Here is a 16,452-nt window from a genome sequence, read left to right on the forward strand (position 1 = left end):
AAAACAAACGGAAATCTGTTGGCCCGTATACACGATAACGATTTGGTCGTATAATCTGCCAGTGTAAATGTTTTAGGAATGGTACTAAAATTGGTAGATGGTGGTACTAAAATCTAAGCAAAAATGAATTCTACATTCGTTGTTGAAGTTACTATAGCTGGAAATCCTAGTTGTCAAATGTTTGTTCTAATGAACGCGATAAGGTGTATAATGTAGTTCTATGGTATGTTTTTACATACAGTCAAAAATATAATATAATACCAACAATATAAAAACGTATATCGAATCAAAACTAAAATCTTGTTCAATTTATAAATAATCGTTAGGAGCGTTCATGTGTACACACAGATCATTCGTGGTAACGTGTACATTGTAGTTCTATGGTTCGCACGATTTAGGTTATCCATAACCTAATTTTGTCTATCCATAAATATATTTTTAATAAATAGAAGAAATATTTCATTTATGGTAAAATAAGAAATCATGGAGTTATTTGTTATTAACAGGTTTGTTTTTTAAAATACTCTATATCATCATAGAAAACGAGAATAAATGTTTAAGGCACGATGAAGAATCGAATGAAGTACCGCAAAATGAACAGCAAAAATTAGATAAAGTATTGAAGAAAATTCAAAGAAATAAAAAAATACGACAGAAACAGAAGGAGAAATATGCAGAGACTAAACAAGCTATACAAAGAACATTACAAGCGAGAGAACAAAAAAGGAGAATTAAGTCATCCATAGTTACTGTACCTGAAATAAATAACGACGAGTTTATTGATAGGGAAGTAGAAACATTAATCAAACCAGAAAATGAAGATTCCATAGAAGAAAATGTTCCTAAGAAACCTAAATTAGATACAACTGAAGGATTTACAGTTTTGGGTGTTGATAATCTAGTTAATAGGACAAAAGTTAGTATTTCAAATTATATTTTTGAGCAATATTTATCGCTTTAATCATTTTTTAAATTAGGTTAAAAGAGTTCTACCTTCATGGCTTTCTAATCCAACAGTGATATCAGTAAATCTTCAAGACTTACAAGTTAAAATATCAGATATAAAACAACTGGATAAAAGTTTACGTAAACTACTAAAAGCGAACAACATCAGACATTTTTTTCCAGTTCAAGCCGAGGTAATTCCTTGGCTATTGGAAAGTATTAGGCATTCTGACATTATTTTCCCTAGGGATATTTGTGTTTCTGCTCCCACAGGAAGCGGAAAGACTCTAGCTTATGTCCTACCAATTGTTCAAGCTTTAAAAAGATACACAGTTAAAAAAATTAGGGCTTTAATTATATTACCTACTCAAGATTTGGCGACTCAAGTTTTTAAAACATTCAAATCCTACTCTCAAAATACAAATATTGATGTGTGTTTAATCAGTGGAAACAATTCATTTTCTATTGAACAAGCACAATTAATTTTTGATAGTAAGTACAATTGTTTATATTTTTTGTTATGTATTAATTTGAATATAATGTAATCTGGATTTATTTTCCATTTCACATAGAAATTTATATTTTTATTGCTTCTAATAGTTAATCCATTCAATCATAATCTACCAGTGTGAATTTCAACAGAATATAATTAATTAATGGATTTTTACTCGATTTTCCACCAGAGTATAATGGAAATAAAAGTTTTTCTGTTTTTCATTTCTCTCTTACAGATACAGCTTTCGGTTACATAAGCAGAGTTGATATTCTTGTTTGTACTGCTGGTAGGTTAGTTGACCATCTCAAAGTTACAAAAGGATTCAATTTGCGTAATTTAGAGTTCTTAGTAATAGACGAAGCAGATAGAGTCTTGGAAAATGTTCAAAACGATTGGTTGTATCATTTAGAAAAGCACATCTATGAAGGTGATTTTTTCCCACAAATTTTTGGCAATTATTTGAACATTATATTTTTCCAGATTCAAACTCTAATTCTCGCAAAATTTTAAATCTTCAAGCTTTAGAACGATCACGACCGCCTCAAAAACTGTTATTCTCAGCAACTTTATCACAAGACCCAGAAAAGTTACAAAAACTTTCTCTTTTTCAACCGAAACTTTTTACTTCAGTTACTGAAACCCAAGAAGATATCAACAATACCATTGTTGATACTTTCGTGGGAAAATATACAACTCCTAAAGAACTTATAGAAAAATATGTTGTTACAACAGCAGAATTAAAACCCCTATATTTGTACGAGTTGATTAAATTAGAAAAATTGACTAAAACATTAGTTTTTGCTCATTCCGCAGAAAGCGGTCATCGTTTGGCAATTTTACTAAGAGCTCTGTTTAATAATGAATTAAAAATCGAAGAAATCAGTTCGCAATTACAGGGAAAAAACAGAACGAAACTGATTGAGAAGTTCTCTGCCGGGGAGATTGACTTGTAAGTACAATTTTTTCAATATAACTTCAAATTATTCAATTTGTTTCACCCTAAACGTTAATAAAATAAAATTTTTGAGGAATTTAACCTTAAAATATCTACATATTAATTAAAATTACCTTTTTATCCATTTAATATAATGTCTAATTGGTTTTTTCTGTCAGCCCAATTCAATATTTGTGCTTTTTATATCAGCAATTGGAGTTATAGATTGCGTAATATCACAGATTATAGTTAAAGTATAGTTCACAGCCTTGTGGTACTTAAATATCACTCTAATGTTGTTTACAGATTGGTTTGTACAGACGCGTTAGCCAGAGGTATTGATTTACCTCACGTACAATGTGTTATTTCTTATTCTTCTCCAAAGTATCTTAAAACGTATATACATCGAGCAGGTAGAACTGCTAGGGCAGGAGAACAAGGTTTGGCAGTGACTTTACTTAATAAACCTCAAGTTTCAAAGTTTAAATCCATGTTGAACCAAGCCAAACATACTGTAGTTAACGAGGTAAATTTTATTCATTCAATTCATTCAGATCCTTATTGTGTTTGTATTTATTCTTTAGTTGGTTATTCCTGAAGATAACTTGGAACCTCTTGGTGAGAAATATAAAGAATCCTTAGAACAACTGAAGAAGATTGTAGAAAAAGAAGAAAAGATGGATTTGGAGAAAAATTTGTTGACGAAAAAGATTAAGAATAATAAATGGAAGAGAAATAGAAAAGAATCTATTAATAGTAATTTTAATACATAAATGGGATTTTTGTGGAAATAATATGAATTATTCTGATTCTGTTTGTATTATTTTGTCTTATTCCTTTTTAAACCCTGTAGGTTTGCAAATAATCCACAAAATACCAATTTGTAATTGATAATTTCACCTGCTAAAAATCTAATTAAATTTTTATTAAAAATTAATGAAACTACTTCCAAAGTACACCTACTTATGACATACAACAAAATAATATGTGTACAAAGTCAAAAAAAGAACATGTTAAATTGTAAATATGATCTTGCTAATCTATATAAAATCGAATTAAACTTACCTTTCTTCATCCAATAATAATGTAGTACCATATAAAGTATAAATACAGATCTTTTCGATCATAATCATTCAAAATTTACCTAAACTCTCCTCTTGTATTATACCCTAAGTGCAAAAAATTACTAGATGATGTACTTACGAGGTGACATAATTTTTTTTTAATTTCTTGGTAAACACAAAAAATATTGCAATTTCTCACAAATTGGCAAACAGTTATTTCAGACCTCAATGAAGCCACATACTTATTACAATACCAAAATGGACATAAAGTATCTAGATAAAAACATAACCTTTTATAATTCAATACTTAATAATTCATAAAATTGTGGGATCATATAGTTAGTTCAATAATAGAATCACTAATTTTCTGTAATTTAATACCTATCAAGTTTCTGTATCATAGATATGAAAAATCATTTCATTTATATCTATGATCTATCTGTACATTTTTAATGTCTATGATTTCAAACTTTCATTTTGTTTAATACGATTGCTTTATTTGAATATACCTTTCGATAATATTTATTTATTTTCAGCATATACTTTATTATTTGATTGTTTAGTTCAATTACTATTTTATTATTATAAAATTTTATAAATAAAAAGTTCTATGGAATCACAAGATAGGTAAGGAAATAATTAAATTGCAATCGATACGTGATTTGAGAATCGATATATTTTGATATATCTCGAGATTGACATTGACAAACAACAAGAGAACCTATTGTCAAACACCATTGTAATAAAAAAATAAATAATTGATTATTTTCAATATTTTTCATCGGTGGCATTCCCCAAAAAATCTAAAATGCCCACAGCTGTTCAAGATACAGGAACCAAATCAACGGATCATGACGAGCAAATGTGGAAGGTATTGAAAGCTCATATTCTTCGAGAAAGGGCAAGGAAAAAACAAGAAAGAGAACAAGAAGTCGAGGAGGAAAGATTGAGAAAGGAACGAGAGGCAAGAGAACAACAAGATGTTATGACTTTAGGTGAAACAAGAGAACAAATTTCGCAACTCGAACAAAAATTGACCCATTTAAAAGAAGAAAAACATCAATTATTTCTACAGCTTAAAAAAGTTTTAAATGAGGATGATAATAGAAGGAGACAGAAAGAAAATACGTATGTACTGAGTATTCATAGAATCAAATTCATATAGCGATGCAGATTTATAAAAAAAAACAGTGATTAACTTTGAACTTGAAGTGAGTTTATATTTTTAGAGAAAATTTGATTTCAATCCAGTCGCTACCAACAAATATGGTACATCCCCAATTATACATTCAACAACCACAACAGCAGCAACCGCAGCCAACACCACAACCAAGACTTGCCCAAATGCCTCAACAACCGCAACCTCCTCCACAAGCAGCTTATAAACAAGCTAAAAGACCAAGAAGCCCCAGTCCTCCTCCACAGGTATCTGCTTCAATGTATCATTCTTATGGATACAAACCCACAACATCAACTTCAACATTTCAAGGATCACCTCAAAGTAAGTACAAATACACTATTATATGTAAAAAAAAAACTGTTTCAGGCTAACTTTTTCAATTTTTTATTCCAATTATATTGGTTATTTTGATCAAATATTATCTACGTGCTTCCATTTAAATTTTCTTTTTCACTTTGAAAGAAACTAATGTATAATAATGAATCTAGATTGGTTATATCCTTTCCTACATGTTTTTTGGTATTGAATGTTCTGGATTGCTCTAAATTGTCCTGGACTTGCGAGAATATTTTTGGTGAAAATACTTGAAAGCCAGATGTGTTAATGTCTCTAAACATCTTAAGGAATTGAAATTTGATTAATAATTGTATTTAAATAGCTTTGTTCTCGGTATACTTTGTACACATTCCGAATATTTTTTTTTCATGTCTCAACACACTATTATTTTTTTGATTTAAAATAAATAATTGCGTAAAAACCATATTATTTCAATTTTCTTCATACAAATTTTGAAGCTATGTGAAACAAATGTAAATACAAAAGTTGCAAATCTTTTTATTTCCTGTAACTTTGTCCTTTAACTTTTATCTATAGGACTAGTAGTTTTGCAAAGTATTCCATCCTATTTTGGTCTCAAATATTATACAAAAGTTATCGAGAAAATAACAAACTCATGAAATTTTGATTGTTTTGCATCCATTTATAAAACTAACTTTGAAAATTTTACCAAAAAAACAAATATTAAGAACAAATTGATCATATCTGTTTCGATGTTATACTGAAGCTGTGAAGTTTGAAAACGAATTACACACACATTGCACCAGTCATATTTCCAAGATCAACAATGGAAAACCAAACTTATCCAAAGTGTCGATTATCCAATTTAATTTGTAACATGCCATTCGGCTTGTTTTTCTTCAAACATTTTAAATATTCCTTTGTTCATGTATTGTGGCACAGTAGTCACTTCTCATTTATTTATTCTAACCTTCCACTTAATTCCAGAACTTCAATGAAAGATTGGAATGCATTCGAATTCGATCTCTACCTATCTACACTTTAAATTAAAGTAAATTTTAGTAAATTTGTGGTGACTTTATTCTTTATATTTGCTGTTCTAAAGCTGCCAGGTTGGAGTTTCAACCACACCCAAAGGTCTCAACCGTATATCCCAAATTCAACTTCAACTGGAAATTCAATTGACGGGTGCAACCATCTCGGATTTCCATAGATAAATCTGAGGTAGAATAAGAATTCGAATACATTCAGAGGTTTGATTGAATTTCTCGAATGAAGTGGGAGGTTAGAATAAATAAATTCGAAGTAACTACTGTGTCACAATACGTGAACAAAGGAATATTCGAAATGTTTGAAGAAAAACTCAACAAGCCAAATGGCATGTTACAAATTATTTCTCTACGTTTCTTTTCTTTTATTTTCAGAAGATGACGATAGACGTAATGAATTAGTACGAGCAGTGCTATGGAATAGTGAGTGTCCCACCACATTTTGCTTTTCTGCTAATATCATCTCGATTCTTGGTTGTGTATGTTTATGCGTGTGTTTTATTTTGTACATAAACTTTCACTTCGATAATCATTTAATTATCAAATCGTAATTATTAGAGTAAAACAATTCAATCACCTAATTTCGAATAGTTGGAAAAAGACATGATATTTTGTCAAATATTTACTTTCTACCAAACTATCACAAATACATGTCACATTGTCACTTCTTTTCTAACCACCACATTGATATTTGTTATTTAAATTGCATTTCCACATAACTTGATCTAGTTACTATACGAATCTACATATTCCTCATGATTAGTACACAATGAAATAATAATAAATGCTTCGATTACTATATTATCTTCCTGGATATAGTAATTCCACCATTTCTTATGTCGCACCATCTCATTATAGACTTTTTTGTTTTATGTTATCTTCACTTCGTTTTCGCTTCATCATACATCGAATTCCATTGCTTTTACAGTGTTTGGATGGTTTTAAATTATGTTTTCTTTCCAGAAACGCCACAGTATAACAGCCAACCGAGCGCTTTTTACCCCGTAGGACCCCAAGATTTACCCATGTATTATTCTATGAGGGAACCATCTAGAACCGTTTATGAAACACCCAGATTACAGAACTTCCATTTGGAACCGAAATTGCCTGATCATTATACCTTAAGAACACCATCTTCTCATGGTCACGTTATATTGCCTGGAGCACTATCAATTACCCAACAACCAGCACCAAAAAGTAAGTATACAAATGTTTTAAATGATATTTAAATAACGAATTATTTATTTATAGTGGGTGGTAGTATTACCGCTGGGTATTCGGTAAGAAGTACACCTCAGTATCAACAAACTCCTCCAACTTCTTTGTATTCGGGCCAGACTAGACCTTTATACCAGCCAACTGTTAACTACCCTCCGAGGGAATAAAAATGTCGTTGTCATTATTTGAATCAGATATTTTAAAATAAAACTAATTGTTAATGTCTAAAAATGTTTTTTTTTATATTTTACCTTCTCCTAAATACATTCATGAGGACTTAAATGTGATATACTAAAAAAAACTAATGAAAACTGAAATTTGTGAAAAAACTACAAAAACTTGATAAATTATTTCTTCCTAGACCCATTAATTGTTTTTATTGGTCAATTTCCTTGATTTTAGGTGTCTGTTAACAGAAGATTTTTGTGAACATATCATCTTGATTTTATATCTCTTTTAATAGAAAACTGTTTTTTTATCAAAATAGACCTAAAACCCAAACAATTTATCAAGAAAAAAACACTATTTACAAGTTAAAAAAGAAAATAGAGTTGATTTCGCGGATATCATACTATAGTTTTCCCATAAAAAATCTGGAATATAAAGAAATTAATTAAATATTACCTGCTTTTCTTGTAGATTTAAAATAAATATAAAACAGGAAACCTGGATAAACCATTTACAAGAAGTATCAATATTTTCACACACAAAACTTCTATAAAATGATATACGATAAATACAGGAATTCACTTCACAACTAAATATCAACATAGAATAAATAGGATAAAGTTAAATGTTTATAAAATCGCACTAACTAAAGTTTATTCAAAACTAAAAAGTACCAAAATATAAACGAAAAAATTTATTTCCATTATTATATACCCCTGATTTTGTTAAATATTTCTAAATATATCTATGTGTAATAACTCGTTCAAGTGAATTAATTTCTATATGACACGCTGAAACTAAAGCGTCTAGTTTGTATAACTTACTTTTATATGTATGAATTTGAACTTTCTGGGATTCTAAATAAAATTCAAAATTATACTGAATCATAATTTATATTTATGTCATATTGAATGACAAGAGCTTTTCCGAATCTATGATCCATGATCAGATAGATCATCTATCAGCCGATTGCGGATCATAACTTAGAATGATATTTATACCAGATTTTCAATTCTGGCAACACTGAAAGGTATAATCTGTAGGTGTTAGAAACGTCCGAATATGCACGAGTACTACCGATTTGCAGATTAGGAATCGTACTATTTTGAATTTTTAATATTTTAAATGGATATTATAACATTGTACATAGATTTTTAAAATAATTCTGAACTTATTTTGTTTATTACTAACTAAATGTAAGGTAGAGTTAAAAAAGAAGAATATTGTTAAAACATTTTGTCAATAAAAATTACTATAGAAACGACATGTTTTACTGAACGTTAATTATTCCCATAACTTTGAAATATGGATTTGTCGTTCCCATATCAGAAAAAAAGAAGTGAATTCGGGAGACAATGCTTGTTTTCCGACAAAGGGCCAGAATTAATAGACAACTTCCCTTCTGATAGGAGACTATTTAAACAGTTTCTTCTGAGGTAACCACATTCATATTATATTTTTCAATATTAAATATGTAAGAGAGACGTTACCTCCGAATTAAGCTTATTCTTGAATTAGTAGAATCATTTAAATAAAATTAAACAAGAATTCATAAAATCTAAAAGTAATAATGATGCCAGTTATGTGTTGAAACTAAAAAGTGAAAAACCGCAGAATCCCGCTGTTAGATATTGGCAACATCTGACTCATTGGTGTCAGCGAACGGAACAGGGTCGGAGCATAAGTATTATTTTAATAGGGTATTTCTTCTTACGTATAACAACTACATTTCTATCAATTAAAGTACTTCATGTTATTTTTTATTACACTATTTTTCAATCTACGAATGCCTACATATTTTTTTCCATATTTGATATTCCATTTAGCTTTATTATTATTATTGTGCCATTTTAGAGATCCAGTTTCAAGATCTCAACAATGCGCTCCGGTAATAGCGGAGCACTACTTGAACACTATGCGTGCGGAGTACTCCAACGCAAGTGTTAATCACGTAGAAGGTGGATGGCCGAAAGACGTTAATATAGCCGATGAAGAACAAACGAAAAGATATAGAAGAAAAGTAGAAAAAGAAGAACAGTTCAATACTATTATGATGTCGTTGTTTAAAGTAAATATCCATCATTATACAGTTCAATGTTTTTTATATCGTTTATATTTGATATTTCTTCAACCCATTTAGAGTGGTGTAATTTAATGTTTTGTTTTAAAGAGTATGGAAAATTGTATTTTACAAAACAATGCTTTGAATATATATCAACAATACTTTTCCGATGTTGAACCAATGCCGTTGGTGGAAAGAAGCTCGGCAAGAACTGTTAATGTTTATCAAGATCAATGTACCCCAACCCGTCCTGTAACTCACATTTCTTGGTCTCCTGATAATCAAACAAAATTGGCAGTTTCTCATTGCAATCTCGTTTTTCAAGCCTATATTCCGAAACAATCGCATGTTTCTTACATATGGGAAGTCGGTAGGTATCTGGCAACGTTGCTCTCACTGTGTTACTGCTTCTTATTAATAGAAGACAATATTGATAAATAAAAAATATTTTCACAAATTATATTTCCCATAACTTTTGTATTTTTATCTCCTCTACAAGTTTAAATAATTTTTAAGCAAGATAAAATATTATAAACATATATACGAAGTTTATATTGGATTTATTTTTATCATCCTACCTATAAATATACTAGTTACAGGATAACTATTCCATCTCTATGATTGTAACAAATAATGTTTGTTCACATATATTTGACAACTGATAACTCATTCAATAAATATTCGAATGAAATCATATCGAACGACCAATTCTGAATAGCACAATCGACTGTTCTTCGATTATTTTTTAAAACAAATACTATTTTTAATTTTAGAAAATCCTAACAGACCATTATATACGTTAAAACCTGAACAACCCATTGTTTGCTTAGAATACAATCAGAAAGATCCACATATATTAGCTAGTGGTCAAATGAACGGTCAAGTCGCTATATGGGATATTAGGAAAAATGCAGAACCAGTTGATATGAGTATGAGAGAAACTAGTCATTTCGCCCCTGTAAACAATTTACTATGGATACATTCGAAGACGGGTAGTGAATTTTTTACTGGTTCCAGCGATGGACAAATTAAATGGTAGTAAATAAAACTTTTATCTATGTTTTTCAATGGGAATCGTAAGTGCTGAATCGATTTATGTTCGAATTATCTAATCGATATGTAGAGGATATGTCCGACGTCAATTTCGTCTATCTCACTTTTAATTCATTATGTAAGCTTTTTATTGAGATTGATAGCTATTCCAGTGGCGTAGTATATTATCAAATCATTTAATTTATATTTATTGTAGAAAACAAGCGGAAAAAGCATTTGAATTATGCGTTAGATCTTAAAAACGTTCTATTTCAGGTGGGATACAAGAAAATTGTCCGAACCCACGGATAATCTTATTTTAGATTACGTGAAAGATGATGAACAGCAATTGTCTCACGCTTATGGCGTTTCTATTTTAGAATACGAGAGTACCATCCCGACTAGATTCATGATAGGTACCGAAGAAGGTCATTTGATTGGTGGTAATCGTAAAGGAAAAACAGGAATAGAAAAAATGGCATTTAAAATACCGTACGCTCATTTCGCACCAATAGTAGCCCTTCAAAGAAATCCCGCTTCCTCCAAAAACTTTTTGACGGTCTCTAAATGGGCTGCCAAAATTTGGAGTGAGGATTGTCGAGAGAGTTGCATTTTATGGACTAGTTTCCATAAGTGTGTTTTAACAGATGGAGCTTGGAGTCCCACGAGGTTAAATTTTTATTATTTTAAGAAAGGACATACGTTATTTCGGATGTATCTACCACTCCATAATATTGAAAAGAGATAAAGAACGTTAATTACGTTCTATTCACAATTTAAATCTACTGTCGGCTGTCATTTTTGAAAATTTGACACTAATAATATTTATTTTATCATTTACATTTCGATATTATAATATTCTATAACATCTTTTTTTTAAATCTTCTAATTTATTTTTATTTTACTGTAATTTCTCATTTACTATATATTTAAAACGCAACGTTAAATTTTGACAAACAAAAACTTGTTTACGTTCATATTGAATATGTCTAAATAAACATGCAACGGGAATATAGTTAATATTGTAAACCTAATATAGATACGAAATCTTCAGTGAATATTAGAACTAGTGTCTTATTTAAATTTCATAATTGAGATTATGCCAACAGTAAAATGTATTTTTATTAAAAAAATTTACTACGGGGATATATATAAATAGTAAAAATATTTATACATACGACACGTAGCCACATCGTTTCAACTTCCCTCCAATTTTTCGATGTATTCCTCGTATTTTGTGGGTTATAAGGTAAGAAGTAAATACTTTTAAAATATTGTAGACTATCCGTTTTTTTCACGACGAGATCAGATGGAATGTTTGATGTCTGGGACGTTCTACAAAATCAAAAACAAGCCAGTTTAAGCGTGAAAGTTTGCGACGAGAAATTGAACTGTCTTAAAACTCACGACGAAGGAAGACTTATCGCCGTCGGTAACCAAAACGGCACTGCATATCTAGTAGAACTTAGCGAAAATCTATCGATAATGATTAAAAATGATAAAATGTTGTTAAGTTCCGTGAGTATTATTTATTTGAATAAATAAATAACAAAACAACAAACAAAAAAAAAATACCCATCTACCTTTGTAGATGATGGAAAGAGAGGCACGTAGAGAAAAAATACTGGAGGGTCGTAATCGAGAAATTCGGTTGAAACAGAAACAAGCACAAGATCAAAAAGAAGAAGGCGAAGGCGGCGAAGAAGGAGAAACGGAAGAAGGTGTAGAAACAGAGGAGGACGTAGGGTTTTTAGATAAACACGTGCGGACCGCCGAGAATGAATTTTATCAAATCATAGAAAAAGCATTGGAGATAATAAGACGTAAGTGCAGTTTTTTTTATTTTTTCATTTATTATACAATACTGGGTGGAAATCAGAACATACTAATTGATATTTGATACTGTATATCTTCTTTTCGATCTAGTCATACTATTTTACAGTGTTGTCAGATTTTTTTTCACATTGTTGGATGTAGCCGCAGAATAAAAATATATAATAATATTGATATATTATTCCAGCACCTCCTGAAACTCCCTTGTCACACGCAGAGGAAGAGAGCATTGATGCTACATCAATAAAATAATATTCATAATTAAATTTCAATAAATTTGTAATTCGTAATTCTAGAATCAATGTAATATATGTTTTTACGAAATTTTGATTGATAATTTATTTTTTTCGTCAACCACAAGCAATTATTGAATATATTCCAAGTGTCGGTGTTATAAAGCTCTTAAAAATGAAGTTATAAAACTAATATTGTGGGAAATTATTTGAAAGATATTAATCTACGAGTAAAACAGTCGGTTGTATCCTAAAAGATGCCAATAACAAGATATGGATTGTTGAAGTGGAGGTGGTCATATTGGTAGAATAAATTTTCTACTTTAGAATCATACATGGCATTATAATGTGAATATTGAACATATATTTTGGATAGGTATTGGAAAAGAATCGATGTGCGCGAAAAAAAGTCAGGGGCTCTAAAAAAAGGAGCATGAACGAAATATGGTGCTTCAAAGTAGAAGTATTGAACACGTGAAATGACAGTCTTTTACTTAAAAAATGCTACAGAACAAAATAATGCACATATTGCGTTCATATTTTGAGAAATTATTTATAAAGGATCGATCTTTGAGGGAAAAAATCATGAGCGCACCAAGAACCGGAATTAACGAAATATGGTGCTTCAAAGTAGAAGTATTGAGCACGCGAAATGACAGTTTTACTTAAAAAATGCTACAGAACAAAATAATGCACATATTGCGTTCATATTTTGAGAAATTATTTATAAAGGATCGATCTTTGAGGAAAAAAATCATGAGCACACCAAGAATCGGAATTAACGAAATATGGTGCTTCAAAGTAGAAGTATTGAACACGTGAAATGACAGTCTTTTACTTAAAAAATGCTACAGAACAAAATAATGCACATATTGCGTTCATATTTTGAGAAATTATTTATAAAGGATCGATCTTTGAGGGAAAAAATCATGAGCGCACAATGAACCGGAATTAACGAAATATGGTGCTTTAAAGTAGAGGTATTGAACACGCGAAATGACAGTTTTACTTAAAAAATGCTACAGAACAAAATAATGCACATATTGCGTTCATATTTTGAGAAATTATTTATAAAGGATCGATCTTTGAGGGAAAAAATCATGAGCGCACCAAGAACCGGAATTAACGAAATATGGTGCTTCAAAGTAGAAGTATTGAGCACGCGAAATGACAGTTTTACTTAAAAAATGCTACAGAACAAAATAATGCACATATTGCGTTCATATTTTGAGAAATTATTTATAAAGGATCGATCTTTGAGGAAAAAAATCATGAGCACACCAAGAATCGGAATTAACGAAATATGGTGCTTCAAAGTAGAAGTATTGAACACGTGAAATGACAGTCTTTTACTTAAAAAATGCTACAGAACAAAATAATGCACATATTGCGTTCATATTTTGAGAAATTATTTATAAAGGATCGATCTTTGAGGGAAAAAATCTTGAGCGTACAATGAACCGGAATTAACGAAATATGGTGCTTTAAAGTAGAAGTATTGAACACGTGAAATGACAGTCTTTTACTTAAAAAATGCTACAGAACAAAATAATGCACATATTGCGTTCATATTTTGAGAAATTATTTATAAAGGATCGATCTTTGAGGGAAAAAATCATGAGCGCACAATGAACCGGAATTAACGAAATATGGTGCTTTAAAGTAGAGGTATTGAACACGCGAAATGACAGTTTTACTTAAAAAATGCTACAGAACAAAATGATGCACATATTTCGTTCATATTTTGAGAAATTATTTATAAAGGATCGATCTTTGAGGGAAAAAATCATGAGCGCACCAAGAACCGGAATTAACGAAATATGGTGCTTCAAAGTAGAAGTATTGAGCACGCGAAATGACAGAGTTTTACTTAAAAAATGATACAGTCCAAAATAATGCACATATTGCGTTCATATTTTGAGAAATTATTTATAAAGTATCGGTCTTTTAGGGAAAAAATTATGAGCGCACCATGAACCGGAATTAACGAAATATGGTGCTTCAAAGTAGAAGTATTGAACACGTGAAATGATAGACTTTTACTTAAAAAATGCTACAGAACAAAATAATGCACATATTTCGTTCATATTTTGAGAAATTATTTATAAAGGATCGATCTTTGAGGAAAAAAATCATGAGCACACCAAGAATCGGAATTAACGAAATATGGTGCTTCAAAGTAGAAGTATTGAACACGTGAAATGACAGTCTTTTACTTAAAAAATGCTACAGCACAAAATAATGCACATAATGCGTTCATATTTTGAGAAATTATTTATAAAGGATCGATCTTTGAGGGAAAAAATCATGAGCGCACAATGAACCGGAATTAACGAAATATGGTGCTTTAAAGTAGAGGTATTGAACACGCGAAATGACAGTTTTACTTAAAAAATGCTACAGAACAAAATAATGCACATATTGCGTTCATATTTTGAGAAATTATTTATAAAGGATCGATCTTTGAGGGAAAAAATCATGAGCGTACAATGAACCGGAATTAACGAAATATGGTGCTTTAAAGTAGAAGTATTGAACACGTGAAATGACAGTCTTTTACTTAAAAAATGCTACAGAACAAAATAATGCACATATTGCGTTCATATTTTGAGAAATTATTTATAAAGGATCGATCTTTGAGGGAAAAAATCATGAGCGCACAATGAACCGGAATTAACGAAATATGGTGCTTCAAAGTAGAAGTATTGAGCACGCGAAATGACAGAGTTTTACTTAAAAAATGATACAGTCCAAAATAATGCACATATTGCGTTCATATTTTGAGAAATTATTTATAAAGTATCGATCTTTTAGGGAAAAAATTATGAGCGCACCATGAACCGGAATTAACGAAATATGGTGCTTCAAAGTAGAAGTATTGAACACGTGAAATGATAGACTTTTACTTAAAAAATGCTACAGAACAAAATAATGCACATATTTCGTTCATATTTTGAGAAATTATTTATAAAGGATCGATCTTTGAGGAAAAAAATCATGAGCACACCAAGAATCGGAATTAACGAAATATGGTGCTTCAAAGTAGAAGTATTGAACACGTGAAATGACAGTCTTTTACTTAAAAAATGCTACAGCACAAAATAATGCACATAATGCGTTCATATTTTGAGAAATTATTTATAAAGGATCGATCTTTGAGGGAAAAAATCATGAGCGCACAATGAACCGGAATTAACGAAATATGGTGCTTTAAAGTAGAGGTATTGAACACGCGAAATGACAGTTTTACTTAAAAAATGCTACAGAACAAAATAATGCACATATTGCGTTCATATTTTGAGAAATTATTTATAAAGGATCGATCTTTGAGGGAAAAAATCATGAGCGCACAATGAACCGGAATTAACGAAATATGGTGCTTTAAAGTGGAGGTATTGAACACGCGAAATGACAGTTTTACTTAAAAAATGCTACAGAACAAAATAATGCACATATTGCGTTCATATTTTGAGAAATTATTTATAAAGGATCGATCTTTGAGGGAAAAAATCATGAGCGCACCAAGAACCGGAATTAACGAAATATGGTGCTTCAAAGTAGAAGTATTGAACACGTGAAATGACAGTCTTTTACTTAAAAAATGCTACAGCACAAAATAATGCACATAATGCGTTCATATTTTGAGAAATTATTTATAAAGGATCGATCTTTGAGGGAAAAAATCATGAGCGCACAATGAACCGGAATTAACGAAATATGGTGCTTTAAAGTAGAGGTATTGAACACGCGAAATGACAGTTTTACTTAAAAAATGCTACAGAACAAAATAATGCACATATTGCGTTCATATTTTGAGAAATTATTTATAAAGGATCGATCTTTGAGGGAAAAAATCATGAGCGCACCAAGAACCGGAATTAACGAAATATGGTGCTTCAAAGTAGAAGTATTGAGCACGCGAAATGACAGTTTTACTTAAA

At 30.4% G+C, this 16,452-nt stretch overlaps 3 protein-coding genes across 4 annotated transcripts; all 3 read left to right on the top strand.

Moving 5' to 3' along the window:
- The first annotated feature begins 367 nt into the window (after positions 1-367).
- LOC130894469 (probable ATP-dependent RNA helicase Dbp73D) lies at positions 368-3,184 on the top strand. The gene is made up of 7 exons (XM_057801333.1): positions 368-506; positions 562-916; positions 978-1,437; positions 1,677-1,868; positions 1,922-2,390; positions 2,682-2,901; positions 2,960-3,184. Exons 1-7 carry the CDS (start codon positions 484-486, stop codon positions 3,146-3,148), a joined length of 1,908 nt encoding a protein of 635 aa, XP_057657316.1. The 5' UTR covers positions 368-483; the 3' UTR covers positions 3,149-3,184.
- A 961-nt stretch (positions 3,185-4,145) lies between these two features.
- On the top strand, positions 4,146-7,414 carry LOC130893833 (G protein pathway suppressor 2-like). Of its 2 annotated transcripts, XM_057800243.1 has the most exons (5): positions 4,146-4,567; positions 4,669-4,940; positions 6,341-6,388; positions 6,929-7,162; positions 7,217-7,414. In XM_057800243.1, the coding sequence occupies exons 1-5, from the start codon at positions 4,248-4,250 to the stop codon at positions 7,348-7,350; spliced, it is 1,008 nt and encodes a 335-aa protein (XP_057656226.1). In that variant the 5' UTR covers positions 4,146-4,247; the 3' UTR covers positions 7,351-7,414. The 2 variants fall into 2 exon arrangements, with proteins under 2 accessions (XP_057656226.1, XP_057656227.1); XM_057800244.1 differs by lacking the exon at positions 6,341-6,388 and having other exon boundaries at positions 4,152-4,567.
- Positions 7,415-8,595: 1,181 nt separating this feature from the next.
- Positions 8,596-12,602, top strand: LOC130893888 (dynein intermediate chain 3, ciliary-like). The gene is made up of 8 exons (XM_057800326.1): positions 8,596-8,787; positions 9,206-9,419; positions 9,522-9,783; positions 10,187-10,448; positions 10,722-11,114; positions 11,726-11,963; positions 12,037-12,268; positions 12,466-12,602. The coding sequence occupies exons 1-8, from the start codon at positions 8,657-8,659 to the stop codon at positions 12,528-12,530; spliced, it is 1,797 nt and encodes a 598-aa protein (XP_057656309.1). The 5' UTR covers positions 8,596-8,656; the 3' UTR covers positions 12,531-12,602.
- The last annotated feature ends 3,850 nt before the right edge of the window (positions 12,603-16,452 follow it).

The sequence above is a fragment of the Diorhabda carinulata genome, chromosome 5, assembly GCF_026250575.1.
Source record: "Diorhabda carinulata isolate Delta chromosome 5, icDioCari1.1, whole genome shotgun sequence".
Classification (NCBI taxonomy): domain Eukaryota; kingdom Metazoa; phylum Arthropoda; class Insecta; order Coleoptera; family Chrysomelidae; genus Diorhabda; species Diorhabda carinulata.

Excerpts from the sequence above, each read along its gene's own strand:
- LOC130894469 (XM_057801333.1), top strand. The coding sequence starts at position 484 with ATGGAGTTATTTGTTATTAACAG. Across the intron at positions 1,438-1,676 it reads AGCACAATTAATTTTTGATA|ATACAGCTTTCGGTTACATA; the intron begins GTAAGTACAATT and ends TCTCTCTTACAG. Across the intron at positions 2,391-2,681 it reads TCTGCCGGGGAGATTGACTT|ATTGGTTTGTACAGACGCGT; the intron begins GTAAGTACAATT and ends TGTTGTTTACAG.
- LOC130893888 (XM_057800326.1), top strand. The coding sequence starts at position 8,657 with ATGGATTTGTCGTTCCCATATCAGAAAAAAAGAAGTGAATTCGGGAGA. Across the intron at positions 9,784-10,186 it reads TTCTTACATATGGGAAGTCG|AAAATCCTAACAGACCATTA; the intron begins GTAGGTATCTGG and ends TTTTAATTTTAG. Across the intron at positions 10,449-10,721 it reads AGCGATGGACAAATTAAATG|GTGGGATACAAGAAAATTGT; the intron begins GTAGTAAATAAA and ends GTTCTATTTCAG.
- LOC130893833 (XM_057800243.1), top strand. The coding sequence starts at position 4,248 with ATGCCCACAGCTGTTCAAGATACAGGAACCAAATCAACGGATCATGAC. Across the intron at positions 4,568-4,668 it reads AGGAGACAGAAAGAAAATAC|AGAAAATTTGATTTCAATCC; the intron begins GTATGTACTGAG and ends TTATATTTTTAG. Across the intron at positions 7,163-7,216 it reads CCAACAACCAGCACCAAAAA|TGGGTGGTAGTATTACCGCT; the intron begins GTAAGTATACAA and ends ATTTATTTATAG.